The sequence below is a fragment of the Gymnoscopelus microlampas genome, assembly GCF_963454915.1.
Source record: "Gymnoscopelus microlampas genome assembly, chromosome: 23".
NCBI classification, from domain to species: Eukaryota; Metazoa; Chordata; class Actinopteri; order Myctophiformes; family Myctophidae; genus Gymnoscopelus; species Gymnoscopelus microlampas.
In genome coordinates, this window is record NC_139960.1 from 33,959,466 (window position 1) to 33,974,497 (window position 15,032).

The 15,032-nt window shown below is 40.9% G+C and overlaps 1 protein-coding gene across 1 annotated transcript in view; it reads left to right on the plus strand.

Moving 5' to 3' along the window:
* Positions 1 to 2,222: 2,222 nt before the first annotated feature.
* The window catches only part of mpped1 (metallophosphoesterase domain containing 1), a 67,636-nt gene continuing 54,826 nt past the window's right edge, over positions 2,223 to 15,032 (plus strand). The window contains exons 1-3 of the mRNA XM_084049681.1: positions 2,223 to 2,412; positions 8,107 to 8,436; positions 12,055 to 12,250. Coding sequence (XP_083905807.1) covers positions 12,066 to 12,250 — 185 coding nt within the window. The 5' untranslated portion in view covers positions 2,223 to 2,412; positions 8,107 to 8,436; positions 12,055 to 12,065. The remainder of the gene's footprint in view (positions 2,413 to 8,106; positions 8,437 to 12,054; positions 12,251 to 15,032) is intronic.

Consider the following 15,032-nt stretch of genomic DNA (forward strand, 5'->3'; position numbering starts at 1 on the left):
TTTAATGTCATCTTTTTTTGTGTCCACATTGATTCTTCTCGTCCTCTTGTACAGTAACGCGACAACTGCAAGCCAAAACGACAAACTCACAAAGGGAAGGAAGACCACAGGAAGACGTATATCTCCCCATTATATCTTTTATCTTTGCTGAGATGTGTCCGAACGGCTTGCTGCTACACACACACACACACACACACACACACACACACACACACACCCGTGTTGAAATATGCTTCCGGAAAATTTTAGCTGACACTGCTAATATTGCTTTTATCTCGGAGCAACGCAATCTGCACAGTAAATCTGGACGCCACATCAGAAATACTTATCATCATCCACACTACGCTAATTTTTTTCTCCTTCAAATTTCCTTTCTTTGCCACATTGGGAGGAGAACCAAGCTTCTTGGATTATCCTTAGATATACTGGCCTTTAAAAAAGCTCAGGGTGAAAGACTTTCCCCCGAAACCACAATATCACGATGGAGCAGTAATATGAGGCAGGCCGATAATACTGTATGTGCCACGATGTGAAGGCAGTGAGTACACAAACAACTGGCAACAAATGGGCATGAAAAAAACAATACGTTTAAGACGCCCAAGCCTCTCCCTTGCACATAAAAAGCATCAGTAATAGGATTGACAGACTGTTAGCTGCAGCTTCTCAACTTGTTTACCGCTGGGTTGACAGACGGATCTGATATTTCCTGTGTGAACTTAACAGGATCCCCAATCAACACGCAGCATCTGCTGGCAAATAGGATTGTGGCAGATGCTTAGGTCACTCTGCTTTCCTTATCTTGTTGCCTTTCCTTCTTTCCTCCTCCCATCCTCTCTGGATTCATCCGTTCTATTGAAAGTTCAAACCGGTTATGACGTGATAAGGACAGGGTTTGGGCTGATCATGTGGGTACAATTTACAATTTACAATTTAGGCATTTAGCAGACACTCTTAATCTAGAGCGATTTACAGTAAGCAAAACACAAGGTAATACACAAGGTCGCACAAGGTAATACATCAAATGCTTAGTAGTAGCTCAGACAGTTTAATATCAAGCCAGCAACAGACTGAATATATTTGGCCAGGAGGTGGCGTTCTCACATAATACTGTAGGAAGAGAAATGTGCCAACTCTGGAGCCATCCTCTGTCCAAGTTTGAACAGGATCATTTGTAGACCCACATAAATAGGCTACAGAATATGGCCTATTTGTTTATCTTGTTATTATTCAAAGCACGGCTCTGTTGCTTTAAAATAGTAACAAGTAAACATGAAATATAACATGCAAGGTGACTAATTGTTCTTTACCTGGGCAATAAATTATAGAAATTGATTTAAATTGATCTCAATTGCAAGATTTACTGCGGGTCCTTAGCCTAGTTCTCTGCATGTTGTATGTTAGTACTGATAGTGTGGTGTTTAGAATACACACATTAAACTGTTTGTTTTGAATAACACATTTGTAAACATAAGGGCAACAATACTCTGAATGAATTGATTCTATGGCGACCTAATAAGATGGGGTTTCTGTAATGATGAATAGATGAAGCCTGCTTTTCAATCCTCCCCTGGGGATGAATAAAGACTTATCTTATCTTACACCATCCATTGCTACTGAGAAACCTGTGTGAATTTGGGAAAGATCTTTATTCTCTGGTAAAAAAAAAAAAGACCCCATCAGAGTCTGATGGGGTCTTTACCAGATGATGAGACCACCTCCTCCCCATCTGCTCCCCCTCATTGTCATTGTGACTGGGAAATACACTGGGCAGAGAGAGAGACAGAGAGAGACAGAGAGAGAGAGAGAGAGAGAGAGAGAGAGAGAGAGTAGGAGAGAGAGAGTAGGAGAGAAAGAAAGAGGGAGGGAGAGAGAGAGAGAGGAAGTAGAGAGAGAGGAAGTAGAGAGAGAGAGGCAGTAGAAAGAGAGAGGCAGTAGAAAGAGAGAGAGAGAGAGAGAGAGAGAGAGAGAGAGAGAGAGAGAGAGAGAGGTAGGAGAGAAAGAGAGAGAGAGAGAGAGAGAGAGAGAGAGAGAGAGAGAGAGAGAGAGAGAGAGAGAAAGTAGAGAGAGAGGGGCAGTCGAAGAGAGAGAGAGAGAGAGAGAGAGAGAGAGAGAGAGAGAGAGAGAGAGAGAGAGAGAGAGTGGCAGTGGCAGTGGAAAGAGAAATAGAGAGAGAGGGAGAGAAAGAGAGAGAGAGAGAGAGAGAGAGAGGAATTAGAAAGAGAGAGAAGCAGTCGAAAGAGAGAGAGAGCTCTATTACGCCACCTGTGCACCACGCGGTGCGCGTTCAAACTGACCAGCGCGACAATAAGAGCAGCTGAACTGAACGCTGAGTTCGTCCGTCACACACAGAGAGACCAGACCACTGACCAGAGGACCAGAGGACCCCCTGCTGCTGCTGACCGGGGGACAAGGGTAGGTGTTATTCTTTTTCTGGGGTGCAGAGAGAGAGAGAGAGAGAGAGAGAGAGAGAGAGAGAGAGAGAGGTGAGAATGATGTCCCTTATCGCATGCTTACATGAATGGGTATTGTTGTAATAATGTGTAGCGCAGGGTTTGAACACAGCCTACAGTTGGCTATATAATGTTCTCCTACAGGCTGTGGGATCATATGCAGTGCAGTGTGTAAAGGTTTAAAGAAAGACATGTATTCATATTCGTTAACCAACCTTGTCGCATAACGGGCTTCAGCGGAACGCTTTTATGATGGATCATGTTTCTGTGTTACCAGATCCAAAGGGCAAAGTCTCTGCGTAGTCTGACTGACTCTTGGTGTAAAGTATGCTGAGTGGCCCATGAAAACTCACCGACATGTCTATTGATACATTCTGATAATGCAATATGACTGCTGGGGTTTAAAAAAAAAAAGTTTTTTGCAGTTTAAAGGCCATGAAGGTCTTTTTTGAGTCGAGAAGATAAAATGAAAACAAATAAAATAAAATAAAATAAGATAAAATAAAATGATTCTAACAAAGTAGGCTATGCACAAGATATTAGGCTAATTTACTCAATGTCTACAGATGAATTAAATGGACAAAAATGCGTTTTTAAAACAAATTGGTTAATTAATTCAATGAATTCATTAAAGCTATAATTGAGTTCATATTTGACATGTCATTAACACATTGAAATGGCCTTGAATAAAATGGCCTCATCTAAAGACAAAGACAATGATCACCACATGCATAAAGATTATTTGTTTTATATTAAGCTTCTGTTTTCTTTAGATTTTGCTCTTAACACAGCAGACCTATAGGGTTCTTTCCCTTCTCATGTAACATTTTGTCATGGTCTGGGTCATGGATGAGATAATAACAGTGACAAGAACACAGAGTAGTGTGGCTGTCCCCCCCTACCAAGACTTCAGATCATCAGAGCCTCAGCCACATAGTAAAACAAGAATTTAACTGTGAGAGCCTAAAAAAATGACCCTTATGAATTTATGGGTACATTTGGGTTGAATTTTACACTCTCTGGGTCAAATTAACGCTGAAGAATTTGCTGTGCATGAATTCAAAATGCATAAAAACCACGCACATGAGAATGCGCACACACACGCACGCACGCACGCACGCACACACACACACACACACACACACACACACACACACACACACACACACACACACACACACACACACACACACACACACACACACACGCACAATAAAGGATTCAGGCTACCTGCTGTATAATGCAGTAATGCCATGCCATGACACACTCAGATGCACTTTAATTTTCTCTGTAGCAGAAAAGGAGGGAATGTGTGAAGACTCGTGCACACCGTGTAATGTGATGGCCAGTTATTATGCCAGCATCATGTGCAGGAGGTGGCTGAGAGGAGAGGAGCATCTATCACACTGTTTTCCAAACACTGTGTTGGGACCCATTTATGGGTCCCGCGGTTTCCTACATTTTGTTTTTAATTGTTTTTATGTATAGATATTTTCAAAAAACATTCCAAAAAAAGCAGCTACATTTTCATGAATTAAAAACAAATTCAACATTTTCAAAAGAATTTCATGAATAAATAAAGAAAAAATCTAAGAAATTCCATAAATTGGAAAACAAATGTGCAAGAAGTAGTGAAAATAGACGATCTGTTGTGAGCTTGTAGATCTGCTATTTTCACTAGCTTGTAGATCTGCTATTTTCTCTAGCTTGTAGATCTGCTATTTTCAATAGCTCGGGTTTCACTAGCTTGGGTCTCGAGCTAACAAGTTTGGGAACCAGTGATCTATCAGATCGTTGCAGACAGATCGTTACAGACAGAAACTTTTCCAAAAACGCTAGTTTTTCAACCTGTGTTCCAATGGATCCAATGTAGTTATTATTTAGTCACAAGCTCTTGTTAATGTTTTTTATTGGTTTAATATTTAGAAAACCCACAGACACACATAACCACTTTCACGTTTACTACTATTTCCAAAATGGCAGATCTACAAGCTCACAACGCGTCGTGATGCCATGTGTTGTGAGCTATTTTTGCTGCTTTTGTGTGACATTGTTGCATGACAAAAATAGGACATTAATTTACCCTCCCCCCAAAAACCATGAAAAGTTTAAATACGAAGATTCAAGGTTTCTGCTGCCCGACAGAAACTTTATGCATTCACATCAACCTCTATGGCCTTAGACCAGTGATTCTCAAACTTTTTCATGCCAGGGACCCCCTAATTGATATATATTTGGCCGCGGACCCCCCTCTGAAAATATGTTGCGCCAGGGACCCCCAGAAGCAAAGATTTGTGTTGAAATGTTCGCTTTAAAATAAATATATTCAAAGATTTGCATGAATCTTCAAGATTTTTCAAAAATAGCAGATCTACAAGCGCATAGCGCGGCACTCAGTGCCGCGCTATGAGCTTGTAGATCTGCTATTTTTGAATAGCCAAAGTATAATGGTTAAAACTATTGTGACACTATATTCACACATTTTGCTGGGGACCCCCTGGAACCCCCTCAAGGACCCCTGGGGGTCCCCGGACCCCACTTTGAGAACCAATGCCTTAGACAACACTAACATACTAGCCTGGCATGGCCAGACTAATATCACTGCGTAGATACTAGTCTGGAATCTCTGTGTAGAACCTGCATTTCCGAAGGGCAAATAAAAAAAAAGCCTCTGGTGATAAAACCCGCCCCACATTTGCATACTGGGCCCTGATTGGTCCCTCACGCCTTCGGAGGGAGAGAAATCCAATCTCTATTGAGAGGGGCCAGACCTAATCTGCCACGGGCAATTTTTTGGCAGATTCGTCTGGAACCAGGCTACTAACATACCGTACTCTTCTAGACCTTCTCTTCTCTTCTCTTCTCTTCTCTTCTCTTCTCTTCTCTTCTCTTCTCTTCTCTTCTCTTCACTTCTAGCATATTCTCTTCTAGCATCTTCTCTTCTAGCATCTTCTCTTCTAGCATCTTCTCTCCTCTTGATGATATTGCAAGTGGGCCCCCAAATAATTGACAAAACACAAAAAAAATCATAATGAAGTAAAAACATTTTTTTTCAAAAGTTTTTTTTTGTCTTTAAAAGATTGGAAAATGTATTAATTTCAAAACAATCTGGGAACTGAAAAAAAAGGCGGGGGGGACTTTGCCTCTGGGGGCACCACCAATGTTATTTTGTAGAAACAGGAACTCGGTTTGGCTCCTCCCCTTTCTTAGTCCACTTCCTCCTGGGTGCTGCTGTGTTCATTCACAACAACACTACATGTTTAAGGCAGTGGTGCTGACAGATTGTGCTATTAGTAGAATCTGTCTCGAGAGATACATTTCATAGTGATACTGATACATAGGAACTTAAGGAATACTACGTTAAGTTCCATTGATCCAAGCCGGAACACAATCGATTGATTGATTGATCATTAAAATGAACATGCTCTGAAAATGCATGCACCCATCTGACCACTTAACTTACAGTAAGTGGTTGTCAGATGGGTGGGCCACGAATGCTTTTGATATGTTCAAGTGGGCGCCCGTCTGGCGTCTCACACTCCAATGCACACAGTAAAACCTTCCGTGTTATGTTAACTCTGAGTATACAACTGTAACAAAATGGACCCTCAAGGGTCCATTTGGTTACATTTGTACACTCTCAGAGTTACTACTGGTGGATAACTATCATATGCAGAAATACGTTTGGATGAACACAACACATACACACATTCATCTGTGCATGAACTTAAGTTGTTAGTACAAAAATGTAACCCACTGCATGCCTATGAGAAAGCACATGCGAAGGTTTTGTCTGTAACTTGGGTTTCGGTCGAGTTTTGTCTGTAACTAACAGCCGTAGTGTGTGTATGTGGTATTTCGGGGTGCATTCAGTGTGTATGTGGCAGAGGCGCCATTTCAGAAAAAAACAGCGGATGGGGAAAAAAAGGTACCACTAAGGCCTTGTCTCAAAAATGGCTACAAGCTCACAACCCATTGTGAGCTTGTCGATCTGCTCTTTTCACTATTTTAGAAAAGTTTTGAAATGTTCGCCTATAATGACATGCCCAAAATAGGGACAGCAGGGTGAAAGTGGTTAACCCATTAAAACCGAGAAAGCATCTGTGTCATTTTAGATTTTAGTTAAAAGGCATTATTTTAGATTTTTGCAAAATATTTTTTAAAGTGAACATTTTTTAACTAAAATTCCATATTTTGTTCCAGGGTCCCTGGAACAAAATATTTTGAGATGGGGTCAGTGGCCAAATACATATAATTTTAGGGGTCCTTGACATGAAAAGGTTTTGAGCACCGCTGATTTAGAAACCTGTTTTTCAGAAAACTGTTAGGATTTAGAAGACATTTGTAGAATCGGCCTCAGATCTTAATGGGTTAATGAATGTATGGTTGCAGACAAGAAGAAAACACGTGTCCATAGTATAACATGTGTGTCACATGCAGATGGACGGCCGTGGATTGAGATCAGTGTCAATCTTTTTTTTCTTTTTTTACCACTGTGCCACCCAGGCTCTCAGGTGGCACAGTGGTAAAGTCCCTGCCCTCCACCACGGAGGTTGTGGGTTCTAATCCACTGTGGTGCATCAGGCTTTGTCGAGCGTCTATGCGAATACAATTGGCCCGTGTTCGGGGGAGGGAAGCCGGACGGGGAGGGTGATATTGATCATTGTACGTACTCCTACGGGCTGGGGGGCGGCATCTGTCAGCGGAGACTGTTGGGTGGCAGGAGTAGGATGAAGGCTCTACGTCCTCCCGGTGGGGGCTCCTCACTGGCAGGTAAGTCAGAAGGATACAACAGCAGAGACAACACAGAAATGTGTGTGGGGAGGAATTAATTGGCATAACGACTAAATTGGGGTGTAAAAAAAATTGGCAACTAAAAAAAGAAAAAACTCAGTGCCAATCTTAAATCAGATTAATAATCAACAAAATTGTTCAGAGTCTGAGAAAATATGCATAAAATAACTGAATTTGAGGTTAAATGCTAACGCGTCGCTAGAGGGTGGCAGTTGCCATCCTCCGGGACCCCAAATGACGCACCTGGACTTTGTGGCCTTTCGGGTTGCATTCAGTGTGTATGTAGAATGTCTGGGTGCAGTGACAGTGTGTATGTGAGAAGCCGGTGTGTAATGGAGTGAATGAGACACGAGAGGTGGCATGTCGACATCACACTACCGTCCACTCCAGGCAGGGGGCCTATCTATCCATCCATCCACAAATTATCACCTCTCTCTCTCTCTCTCTCTCTCTCTCTCTCTCTCTCTCTCTCTCTCTCTCTCTGTGTGCCTCTCATCATCTTATCTATCAGTATCTCATCATCTCTCCACCCCAATAGTTCCTAGAGCTACCAGAAATAATTGGCTGAATCTACGCAGTAAAATCCTCAGTATTCATTTAACTCGACGTCTCTGTTTTGGATCCATTTAATAGACTTTCAGAGTTAAATGCACACTGTGGATTTCTCTGTACACGCACACGCACACGCACACGCACACACACACACACACACACGCACACACACACACACACACACACACACACACACACACACACACACACACACACACACACACACACACACACACACACACACACACACACACACACACACACACACGCAGTGCATGATCTCTGTTCTGCTCTGTTCCTGTCTATCCAGGTGGACCGGAGTTGCTGTGTTTAGACCTGAAAAAGGAAGGGAGGTGATGTTTCCTCATCAGCCCAGCGTTGCAACTTTGAACCAGGCCTCTGAGGACCACTTCTTTTCCCCATCATCTCAGAGAGGGACCACCCGCAGTCTCTCTGCCGGCCCGAGTCCGTCAGTCTAACCCAGTCCGACCCATCATCCAGACCTCACTCCGTCTGTTAGTCCAGTCCCAACCTCGAACCCGGACCCTTGTTGGTATTCAAGCTAGTCCAGATCGCCGCAAGCAAACCCAACTCCGACCCCGCATCACAGCAGCACAGGCAGGCCGCCACCATCATCACGGTACATGTTCAGTCTACCTCCCAGCTCACCTCATGTCTTCTCCCAGGCTTAATACATCCTACACTGTAAAATTGTGTTAACCCATTAAGACCTGAGACCGATTCAAATGTCTTCTAAATCGGTTTTCTGAGACACTTATGTTGCTAAATATCAGTGGTTCTCCCCCACCCCCAAAATTATATGAATTTGGCCGCGGACCCCCCCTTCAAAATGTTTAGTTCCAGGGACCCCCAGAAGCAAAGATTTGAGTTACAAATGTTCGCTTAAAAAGAAATATATATATTCAAAGATTTGCACAAATTTTCGTGACTTTTCAAAAATAGGAGATCTACAAGCTCATAGCGCGGCACTCGGTGCCACGCTATGAGCTTGTATATCTGCTATTTTTGAATAGCCAAAGTATAAAATTATGGTTAAAGTGGTTAAAATCGAAAATGAGAGATGCTTTCCCGCTCTTAAAGGGTTAATTCATCTATTTGTAACGACAAGCTTTACACACACTTGGGCCAACCCTGGGCCAATTTTGTTTTCCTTTACAGGTTAAAAACTTTGGAAGGGAAAAACATGACAGGCTGACGGGCAGCTAATAAAATTGATAATGGGTGTGATGAATGGTGTCTGCAGAGCCATGGGTGTGGTGTGCCAATGTGCAAGCACAGACAGTAGTCAGCAGTATCAAAGTTTCAATTGCTTGGATTAACCCATTCAATCCGGGAACGCAATCTCTTTCATTTTAGATTTCTTTGGCTATTCAAAAATAGCAGATCTACAAGCTCATAGCATGGCACCGAGTGCCGCGCTACGAGCTTGTAGATCATGCAAATTTCTATTTTTTTTTTGCAAATCTTTGAATTTGATTTTTCTAAGCAAACATTTGTAACTGTCAAATGTCTCAACAAATGTCTTCATTTTTCTGAAAAAGTACTGTTGCTATATATCAGGCGTGCTCAAACATTTTCTTGTCAAGGACCCCCCAAAATATGTTGTTCCAGGCCCCCAGAAGCAAATATTTGAGTTAAAAATGTTGTTAAACATTATGAGCTATGAGCTAGTAGATTTCGCTATTTTGGAATAGCCAAAGTATTTAAAAAAGGGTTATAGCTAAAATCTAAATTGAATGGATTAAAGCTCTCAGTCACCATGTCAGTATGTCAGTCATTTGGGTGTCTCTCACTACTTTAACACTGCGGCTTTGCACCATGTGGCTGGTAAAGTCAAGCGCTACACTATTCATGGATTTTATATTATATTAAGGTGAAAGACGAGTATTTGAATTGGGCAACAGAATACATGCTTCTGTACATATTCAAAAGCATATCTTCCATAAAATCCTTTTGGTCTCAGATATTTCATAAAAGCAAAGGTTTGAAGCCTCAATCTGTGATTTCTTCAGGAACCTACGTTTAGAATGGTGAAACATCATCATTTTACATAATTGTATTAATTGTTTAGGAAAGAGAGCACTAGTGTGCACTCTTCTCATGCTGTTTCACAAATCACAGATTGGGACCAAACTAAATGGTTTAGTTGTGTTGAGTTGATTTGTTTAGTTTTTTTTGCTTCAATCCCTTACGTTTGCACATTATGGCACCCATACATTATATTACCTGCAGCTGCATTGCTTACATCACGGTCATAAGGTCAGCCTTATGCAGGCTGCCATGTTTTTTACCCTGCTGTAGATTTTAACCTGAACGGGGAAAACAAATATAATATCAAACTCAGGTTAGCCCATTAAGACCGGGAAAGTATCTGTGTCATTTTTTGATTTCTTTGGCTATTGTAGATCTGCTATTTTACAAAAATCTTGAAAATGTTTGCAAATCTTGGAATATATATATTTTCAAAGCGAACATTTGTAACTCAAATCTTTGCTTCTGGGGGTCCCTGGAACAAAAATATTTTGAGATGTGGGTCGGCGGCCAAAAACATTTTATTTTGGGGGTCCTTGACATGAAAAGGTTTGAGAACCACTGATATTATAGCAACATATGTTTTTTCAAAAAGAACTGTGAGGATTTAGAAGGCATTTGTAGAATCCCCAGAAACAAAGATTTGAGTTACAAATGTTCGCTTAACATCCGTTTATGACATTCTACCACAACACACAGGCTGCATAGTGTGGCGTATTCCTGCTGCGACTGCAACACTGTTATTATGACCCTAGGGTCATATTATGTATTTTTCTGTGTTTTCCCCCTCGTGTGTGTGTGTGTGTGTGTGTGTGTGTGTGTGTGGGTGTGTGTGTGTGTGTGTGTGTGTGTGTGTGTGTGTGGTGAGGAGTGAGTGATTTGGGTACCAGCTGGTGTGAATGGTGGCTGAGTGTGATTGGCTAACTAGTATGTAGATTCTCGAAGGTGATTGGCTCCTATCTTCTTGGGCGTCACTATAAAGCTTCCTGCTTCCAGAAGTACAGATGTCTTTCTCCTAGCCAGCCTCCAAACACCAGTGTGCTGTGATTTGTTAATGTTTATGTGTTAAAGATTTGTGTGTAGGGGTGAGGAATCTCTTATGTGTTTGTAGTTGTTTTGTAGATACCACCCTGAGGTAATATATATCGTGTCATGGCTTTTATCATAAATTAGTAAATAAACCCATAATGCTTGGGATTTTGAACATTTGTTGTCTGGCTGTTTGGGGACTGGGAAGGAGGGAGACCATTTTGTGTTGCGACCATAGGCTCCCCTAGGCCGGGTCGTAACAGATTGGGGGCTCGTGTAACAAACACCAAACCACAGCAAACCTAAAAAGTACTTTTTAAAATATCTGTTTTATTCTATCTGCTCTGATTATTTTTCGTGCCTTTTGTTTTTCCTCTTATTTCTACAACTGTCCTGGGGATTTGAGGGTGGGATAGGGGAATGAGGTATATATACATTTTGTCTGTATTTAATTTTTTTTTTTGATAAAATCTATGAAGATGCTATGTATGTACAGTATACTCGCCCCTGGGCCTTGTCTTAAAAACTTAAACGTAGGGTAAGTGATTTTCTTTGGTTAAAATAAGTGTTAAATAGCTCTATATTCTGATAGTACTCATTGCTATAGAGTGTTTTTTCAGTAAAAGGAGTCTCCTTGTCTCTCCACCTCTTTATTAAACAGAAAATGCATTTTCGTTTCAGTTTCAGTTTCATTTCCAATTTTATCCAATCAGGATAGAAAACTCAATCAGGATATAGATTAAACAAGTGAAATTGGAAGTGATGACACTAAGAAATGAGCAGGCAAAATTGGAACTGGAACACTATAAAAACGGGAAGACTCCTGTTACTGAACAAACACTCTATAGCAATGATTACTATCAGAATATAGTATTTTAACCTTTTAACAAAATACTTTTTGTTTTAACCAAAAAATATCACTTACCCTACCTTTAATAAAAAGATATTGAAAAGAAAGATTTGCACAAATGTTCATGATTTAAAAAAGAAAAGTAGATCTACAAGCTCATAGCGCGCCACCGAGTGCCGCGCTATGAGCTTGTAGATCTGCTATTTTTTGACTAGCCAAAGAAATAAAAGAATTACAGAGATGCGTTCCCGGATTGAAAATGTTTTTTTTTTAAAAAGGGTTTCATCTCCTGTTACACTGACTGTGCGTTGCACCCCACTTTTACAGTCCCCACCCACATGGCGTCGTTCACCCTGTCTGAGATCATGGCGGCGCGGAGGCAGCAGTCTCAGGCCCAGTCGCAGCAGCCCCAGACGGGCCGCAGGGCGCCGGTGGACGTGGACGAATACAGCACCAACCCCACCCAGGCCTTCACCTTCTACAACATCAACCAGGGCCGCTTCCAGCCCCCGCACGTGCACATGTGAGTATTCGCACTATACCCAGTGGTGGGAAAAGTACTCAAAATGTTTTACTTAAGTAAAAGCATCAATACTGCAGAAGTACTCTGTTAGACAAGTGTAAGTCCGGAATTCAAAATTTACTTGAGTAAAAGTACAAAAGTATTGGTATCAAAATTTACTTAAAGTACCAAAAGTAAAAGTACTAAAATGTTTGAAAATAGCCTAGGTATAAAATATGGCTAAAGCGGTTAATGTATGTTTTATAACGTAATAATTTATATCTGCAAAGTAACTAGCAACTAAGGTTTTCAAATAATTGTAGTGGAGTAAAAGTACAATATTTGCATCTGAGATGTACAGTAGTGTAGTAGAAGTAAACGTATAGAAAATTGGAAATACTCAAGTAAAGTACTAGTACTCAAAATTGTACTTAAGTACAGTACTTGAGTACATGTACTACCAAGTTTCCCGCTCCTCCAGAATGTTATGAATCCATGTTGAATAATGTTTTTAAGCCTGATTCATTGTTCATTGTGCTTTGTCGTCCTGCGCCGAAAATAGAACATCTACACAAGCTCACAACGCGGCGCATCGTAAGCTTTGTAGATCTTCCATTTTCTACCATTTAAAGCAGGGGTCTTAAACGTTTTTCAGGCCAAGGACCCCCTATCTGAGAGAGAGAGATGAAGCAGGGACCCCCTCTATATTGTATAAAATTGTGTTTCAGATTAAACTTATTTTTTTGACTTTGCCTTTTTTCCCTCTATACCTATATACCTCTTTGCCGAAAAAAAATAAATCCCCAGAAGCAAAGATTTGAGTTACAAATGTTAGCTTTGAAAAAAATATATATATTCAAAGATTTGCACAAATAGGCTTTGTGCTCAGAGAAAATTCTATAAGACCTGGGGTCCGTTTATGACATCCCGGACCGCCTGTTGAAGACCCCTGATTTAAAGCATTACACCGGCTGTATTTCAAGAACACAAATGATTTCAGACGAGCAGCTATTTAAAAAAACATGGATACTGTATATATGCGAGGCATTCTGACGGTATGGTAGTAGGCTGGGATGCCTTGTCATTTGAGAGACCATGGGAACGGGAAAAAAGGCACTTTGAATCCCAAATGTACCCATGTGCCCTTGAGCAAAACGATTAACCTCTATACCTCTGTTTTTCTGCATGAGAGCTTTGCCTAAATGTTCCAAATCTAATCTTTCATTCCAATTCTACATACTGTATTGTATCTACAGTATGCAAAAATAACTAAAATAATTATTTTACTTGATATTTTGAGAATAAGAATAATGTAATTGTTTACATGTAAGTATAAATCATTTGCAAGCAGCAAATGGCTGTAGCATTGCCAATATACAGTATAATATTGTCTTCCATAGAGTTCAGTAATGAGTTATACTTTTATAGCCTGGCATCCAGACTGATTCGCTCCGTTCGACGGATTTGTTTATTTTTTCCCCGATACTCAGTCTGGTAAAGATCATATTTCCAAGGGGCGGGATGGGGGCGGGACCAGTGGATTCCAACCAATGCAAAACATCCTGACTTGCCTAGGTAATTGGTGACGTTTTGAAATACGAGTCAAATTGGACCCTGGCCAGACTGAGAAGCAAATTGAGTAAAAAAAAGTATGGAGCGAATCAGTCTGGATTCCAGGCTAATACTAATAATACAGGCTAATACTTTTTGTCCATACATTTCTGTTTTCTTTCTTCTTTTTTAAATGGTTGAGTTGTTTCATTTTGGAATAAAATACAAACAGTGTTACACAATTAGATACAGGTAAACTGACACGTACATAAATGCAGGTGGACACACTGAAGTGAATTTATCCATGTGTATACAGAGTGTGCATTTGTACACTCTCAGAGTTAAATGAACACTTACTGTGTAGAAATTACACTCATATTCTATAACATTTCTCTTCTCTGCTGCTTTGGGATATCACGTCTTATTGCCTGTCCTACGTAGTTGCTGTCGGGTGGAAACCTTCTATGTCCAAAACCATTCCTTTTCTATTATTATTATCTTACCATTTCTATAATTGATTGAAATGGCCAAGCCATGGTGTTAGTCAGGGGCCTGCCAGCACACGAGCACTCCAACTGGCTCCAAACTTTGCACAAAATATCGCTCAGTGGTCTGGCTATTGGGTAGGCTTCTTTCACCACCTTGAATGTACTTACATGCTGTACAGTTTACATTTGTTTTATTTTTCTTGCCCCATATTTTGGCCAGTAGGGTTGCGCACATGAGCACTACGCGTGCATACGCAGTAGGCAAATACAAACGTAACTTCAGTGGTACTTGCCCCCCTCGCCTCCACCCCCTCTCATTCACTTCCCAAACCCCTCCCATAGAAAACCCCCAAACATATCTAAACAAAAATAAAGAAAATTGCCGATTTACAAGCTCATACGTAACGGTACATCGCCTTGTGAGATTGTAGATCTGCTATTTTTACTACTTTTGCGCGACACTCTTGCATAGTTGAAATACTGTATGGAAACACAAGATTTCTAACCGACAGCAACAAGTAGATTATCACGTATTATCGACTCTGATACATGTGTACGTATACACAGTAGGATATCCCTACTCATTGACTGTCCTACATATCAGCTTTCGACTCCTACATGTACTGTATATACAGTATATCACACCCTATCAACTCTCCTACAGTACATGTAGGCTACTGTATATATGCAGTGCATATCTCCTGTTGGTCTGTCTCTCTCTTTTGTGTCTCTTTGTGGTGATGGCGTGCCAGGGGAGAGGCAGG